Genomic DNA, 6,000 nt, shown 5'->3' with positions numbered 1-6,000 from the left:
GGCTCTTTGGGATTATTATTGTCACAAACAGATTTCTGGCAGCATGCCAGAAGAGCTGAACAATAATATGGTGACTATATCAATATATAATCCCATTCTACTCATTCTACCAGCTGCAATCTTTTTTTCTTCCTTGTGACCCTTCTATTCCACTTATTCTCTTTCTGGTGATCAGAGCCTCTCTCTCTCTCTCTCTCTCTCTCTCTCTCTCTCTCTCTTTATCTCTCTCTTGCTCTCTGTCCTCTCTAGGCAAGGGGGATGATCTGTCTTTTGAAAGAGGCCCAACCCCCTCTGCCCTTATCCACAGTTAGTGAAAGTCTGGGGCCGGGGAAGGCTGTCCAAGGTATTATCCAAACACTCACTCGCACACACGCGCTCTCGCTCTATTTCTCTCTCTCTCTCGCTCCCCCCCCTCTTTCTCTCTCTCTCTCTCTCTCTCACATGCGTGCACACACACACAGTCGCTGCTGCCAGCCCTCCACTTACAGCTCCAGCCTTTCAAAGCTGTTTTTCCTCTGGAGATCAGCACACGGTTTAACACCACACAGCTGCCACCGAAGAGACTGAGGGAAGGAGAGAAGAGTGAATAGAGAAAATAGGGAGCAAAAAGAAGAGGAAGAGCAAGAAAGTGTTTTCAAATACTCCAGGTTTTTTGTGTTTTGAAATACTCCGGGTTTTTTGAGTTTACTCCTTGGGACCGTTCAAAGAAGAGAAGAGAGTCTGAGTTCACAGGAAATTATCAGAGTGAATGGGTTGCCATGGTAACTGACACTGGCAGCCTGACACGAGAAAACTCAATGTTTAATGGAGGAAGATCCTCGGTGGTGGCAAGCAAGCGAAAGTAACAGGGATTTAAGGGAGGTGAGAGGGAACAAGAGAGGAGTGAGTGGAGGAGCGCGGTGGAAGTCCAGAATGGAGGACGGGTTTTCCAGCTACAGCAGCCTCTATGACACATCTTCGCTGCTGCAGTTCTGTAACGGTAAACTCATCCTCATCCCTGGTTATCATTATGTGTGCTTGACATGACATGTCACCACTGCCTGGTTAAACTTAACACCAAACTTAACACTGCCGGCAGGGCTGTTGCATGTAGGCATGAGGCTATTTTGGAGCTCAAGCTTGACTTGATGAAAGTGAAAGTTTATCCTTTGTGCTGAAAAGATGCAATCTTATGTGACAGACACAGTAGGCTATAAGCTACATGCCCTAATTTAGAAATAGCAGGGAACAACATTCAAATGTTGAGTTTAACCATGCAGAGATGCAGAGATTTGTCTTTCAAAACCTCCTGAGGAAATGTTTCTGCCAAGAATCTCAGTTGAAGGTCTCTGTGGCTGTTGTGTTCTTATGAAGCATTGTGCCTAATAATAATATGCCATTTAGCAAATGCTTTTATCCAAAGCAACTTCCATTGTACATATGGGTGGCCCCAGAGGGAATCAAACCCACAACCCTTGGTGTTGAAAGCACCATGCTCTTCTGAGTGAGCCACAGAGTCTTCTCCCTGGTGTGCTGATTGTCATCCATATCTAGTGGATAGTTCAAGTGTGATTTAACCTTTTTACAGCAGTGGGCTAAATCAGGGTCACACAGAGTGTTTCTTGGTCCTCTTAATCAAATCTACTTTGAAACAAAAGTATACACCTCACACACATGGTTAGTGGCTTAAATAAAATAAGACACCTATACCATGTCAGATATAGAGTTGAAATGTATTCAATTTTGAGTTGCATCACAATATTACATTTTATATACATCACAGAAGACTGAACTATAACAAAACCGTTTGAAATAGAAACATCAGATTTTATGCGTAAAAAATGTAATGTTTATAAATTATAAAATTATGAGAAATATTAATAACATTCCACCTATGACGCCACTAGAGGGCAATTTGGACATTTGACTGCAGAAAAGGGTTTAAAAGGCTGAAGGGTGGAAGTGGAAGTGGAGTTGGGGTTGCAGGTTATTAGTGGAGTGAGTGAAGGTGCAGCGTGACACATCACTTTGTCACAACTAATCAATCTATTATCAACAAAGCCTGATGTCTGCTCAGATACAGGAAACACTGTCTGACACTTATTTATAGCTCTGCTGAGCAAAGGATGTAGGGTGAGACTCTGGTCTTGGGCCAGTTTTGAGTTTTCCCAACTAATCCTAGATCTGTACACTGGAGCAAAACAAAGAGAATACTCAAATTGTCTAACGATGTGGCTGATTAGTGAGTTACAGAAGGTTGGCAGTTTAAAACCTAATTACCATGGTTGGGAAATAAGAAAATCAATGACATTTACAAAGTAGTGTCCTGAACATGAACTAATACTGTGTGGTGTGCTGTGTAGACATGCTGATAATGTCAATGATGTCACAGACATTCACTCAGGCATGTTGGATTATCTGAAAAACAGGTGTAGGCTGAATGTCAGGTTGGATAAAAAATAAATAAAGCTTCATTCTCCAAGGATGAGTTGACCTTTTAGAGTGTTGCGAATGACACTGTAATTTAAAGAAAGAAAAAAGGCTACTGCAACATGTCATATTGTTTAATTGCTGTCAACCTCAAGGGTGTTTAATTAAAGGATTCACACACATACAGGAGTATTGGGTCAAATTCGTGCAAGGGTCAAGACAAAATCCCTTTTCCCACTGTGTTGTCAAACATAAAAATATTGACTAAAGTCTCTGGGTTTTCAATGTTCTGAAGTCCCCCAATTGGCACCTACATGCATGCCCTAGTCTGACATGGTTGACATTTTCTAATTATGTAGAGGTTAATGACTTTTCTGTGCAAGCGAGAGGCCAGTGAGTGCTTCAAATCACTGCATTAATCTGTTTGTTATTACTTCAGAAAGTCCGGTTAGCACTTACAAGCCGAAAGACGAAACACGCCAATCTGTTGTGACTCTTGCCAGGGATTTTCAAATGTTCTCTCACTAGAATGACTAAGACTGTCATACTGACTGAGGGGCTTGGTTCATATCAAGCGAGAGGACCTCATTGTTCCAACATACAACTTAATTGTGTGAGTGTGTTGTCTGGAGGCTCTGAAATCACCCAATGGTGTGTTGGCCAGCTGTAGCTCTGCCTGTAAAAGTGATGTCATTTGTTCTTGAACGCTTCATGTGTTAGTGATCAGCCAACCAAACTAATGGCAGGGGAGACTGGGTCAGCGACTTAGCAAACTGGAAAAGCATGCTTTTGTCCCGAGGAGATCGGCTACTAATGGAAATTATCCACATTAGTAGCCTACTAGTCCAATTATCAGGGAGTTGCATCTTTAGAAGAGGATCTACAGTATTGAATGTATCCACCACTCCTTATGAGTGCCTTTAATGAAGAATTGATTAAAGGTGTATATTTTTTTTACTGCCCCTATCGCTAGGTGTCTGACTTAATACTGACAGTGGATGATCTGGTCGTATTCACTTAGTGTTGTTATGACTGATCAATATATTATGAATCAAAACAAGATGGTAAATCCAGAGAATTCACTGTTTCACCCTTCAGATTTAACCAGACATCCTTATCACTTCCCTACACCCCCTCTCCTCTAGGGCCTGCAGTGCTGGCACTACCCGCCACATCACCAATGTCACCAAGAGATTGGTAGTTGGCACACAAACAGTGTGACACGGTTCCCTCTCCTCTTTGGTTTCTGTAAAGCCATTAATGGAAGCACATGCAAAGGGATTAGGGTTTAAGTCCTGCTCACGTTACCAACAAACCAACAAAAACAGACAAACAAAAGGTTGGGCCAGGTCGGGTCAGCCCATGCCTGCCCACAGTCAAGGAATTCTGACCTGTACTCAAATATGCTCTCTGACATTTCTACAGATTTTTGGTTTCCAAAAATTCCTGTTTTGTTGGAGTGTTGGAGTAATGTTGACTAATCCAACAACACTGATCCTACTCAGTGACCACACTCTTGTGATTAGTAACCTTGCCAGAGACCTTGGGGCCTCATTTATAACCGTTGCATATATTTCACACTAAATATCCTTTACTACATTAAAAGACTGAAGGACAGCTTTTTCTTGTTGAAGCGAGTATTTCAGTTCTGTGGGTAAAATAACTCATCACTGCTGATCAAATTTAAGGTTGGCCATTGATTCCCTTTAGTTGCATTGGGCTCTCTTTCTGACTCTTCTGGTGATTTGTTTCCTCTGTTTGCTAAGCTGAAACCAGACTGCACTGAAGGATAAAAGTCATTTTCTCTCTTGAATGGAGAGATATTGAGATGCAGTTTGGGCTGTTGTGGCACCGTCATGCTGCACTCATCTGCCAACTTATCTAACCCCCTTTCTCCTCTTCGGAGATAAGAGATCACCGTTAATGTTCTATGCTGTTGTTTCTGTTGTAGAATACAAAGCATAAACAGAGGAACTGACAGTTTGTTTCCTATCTGCAAAGTAGTTCAAACAGACACATTATCAGTCAAAAATATCAAATTCCTAGTTTATGCTGCAAAAGCAACTTTAAGATTTTTTAAAACTAGGTTATATTTGACTCAAAATTCCATTACGTAGAGTAAGCCATTGTTGGCTGAATAGATGGATGCAGTTCAATACATGATTAAGATAAAGTTTCCACATGCACAAAAAACCTATTTGTCAAATTTTGTGCACAAATTTGTTTATATCCCTGTTAGAGATCATTTCTCCTTTGCCAAGATAATCCATCCACCCTGACAGGTGTGGCATATGTGCACCTTGTGCTGGGGACAATAAAGGACCACTCTAAAATGTGCAGTTGTATTTCACAATACGCTGTTGCCACAATGCTGTCTCAAGTTGAGGGGGCGTGCAACTGGCATGCTTACTGCAGGAATGTCCACCAGAGCTGTTGCCAGATCATTTTATGTTAATTTCTCTACCATACCTGCAGCGTCATTTTTGAGAATTTGGGAGTTGGTCCAACCGGCCTCACAACCGCAGACCAGGTGTAACCATGCCAGCCAGGACTTCCACATGCGGCTTCTTCACCTGCGGGATCATCTGAGACCAACCACCTGGACAGCTGATGAAACTGTGGGTTTGCAAAGCTGAAAAATTCTGCACAAAATGTCATAAAACGTCTCAGGGAAGCTCATATGCGTGCTTGTCGTCCTCACCAGGGTCTTGACTTGACTGCAGTTTGGCATTGTAACCGACTTCGGTGGGCAAATGCTCACCTTCGATGGCCACTGATATACTGGAGAAGTGTGCTCTTCACAGATGAATCCCGGTTTCAACTGTATCCGGCAGATGGCAGATGGTGTCGTGTGGGCGAGCGGTTTGCTGATGTGAACGTTGTGAACAGAGTGCCCCATGGTGGCGGTGGGGTTATGGTATAGGCAACGAACACATTTTATCAATGGCAGATACCGTGACAAGATCCTGAGCCCCATTGTCATGCCATTCAGATGCTGCCATCACCTCATGTTTCAGCATAATAGTGCACAGCCCAATGTCACAAGAATCTGAACACAATTCTGCATACTCATGACAATTTGTGCACACAATTTGAGAGAAAGAAGCTTTTTGTGCATATGGAACATTTCTGGGATCTTTTGTTTCAGCTCATGAAACATGGGACGAACACTTGACATGTTTATCAGGGCACAAGGCGAGACCCAGATGCAAACACAGAAGGCAGATGGTTGGAGTCTTAAATGTTTATTAATCCAAAAAGGGGTAGGCAAGAGAATGGTGATGGACAGGCAAAAGGTCAAAACCAGTTCAGAGTCCAGGAGCTACAGAGTGGCAGGCAGGCTCGAGGTCAAGGCAAGCAGGTACAGAGTCCAGAAACAGGCAAGGGTCAAAACCAGGAAGGCTAGCAAAAAAGAGAAAAGACACGAGCACGGGAAAAACACGCTGGTTGACTTGGATATACAAGACAAACTGGCACAGAGAGACAGGAAACGCAGGGATAAATACACTGGGGAAAACAAGCGACACCTGGAGGGGGTGGAGACAATAATGACAGGTGAAACAGATCAGGGTGTGACAGTACACCGCTTAG

At 42.9% G+C, this 6,000-nt stretch overlaps 1 protein-coding gene across 5 annotated transcripts in view; it reads left to right on the top strand.

The window, feature by feature from the left end:
- Positions 1-322: 322 nt before the first annotated feature.
- The window catches only part of LOC110505212 (echinoderm microtubule-associated protein-like 1), a 96,374-nt gene continuing 90,696 nt past the window's right edge, over positions 323-6,000 (top strand). For 3 of the 5 annotated variants that reach the window (XM_036962505.1, XM_036962504.1, XM_036962508.1), the window contains exon 1: positions 323-979. In XM_036962505.1, the coding sequence (XP_036818400.1) occupies positions 805-979 (175 nt within the window). In that variant the 5' untranslated portion in view covers positions 323-804. The remainder of the gene's footprint in view (positions 980-6,000) is intronic. The other 2 variants (XM_036962506.1, XM_036962507.1) reach the window with 2 other exon arrangements.

The sequence above is a fragment of the Oncorhynchus mykiss genome, chromosome 25 (genome assembly GCF_013265735.2).
Source record: "Oncorhynchus mykiss isolate Arlee chromosome 25, USDA_OmykA_1.1, whole genome shotgun sequence".
NCBI lineage: Eukaryota > Metazoa > Chordata > Actinopteri > Salmoniformes > Salmonidae > Oncorhynchus > Oncorhynchus mykiss.
This window is presented reverse-complemented; position numbering and strand designations above follow the sequence as displayed.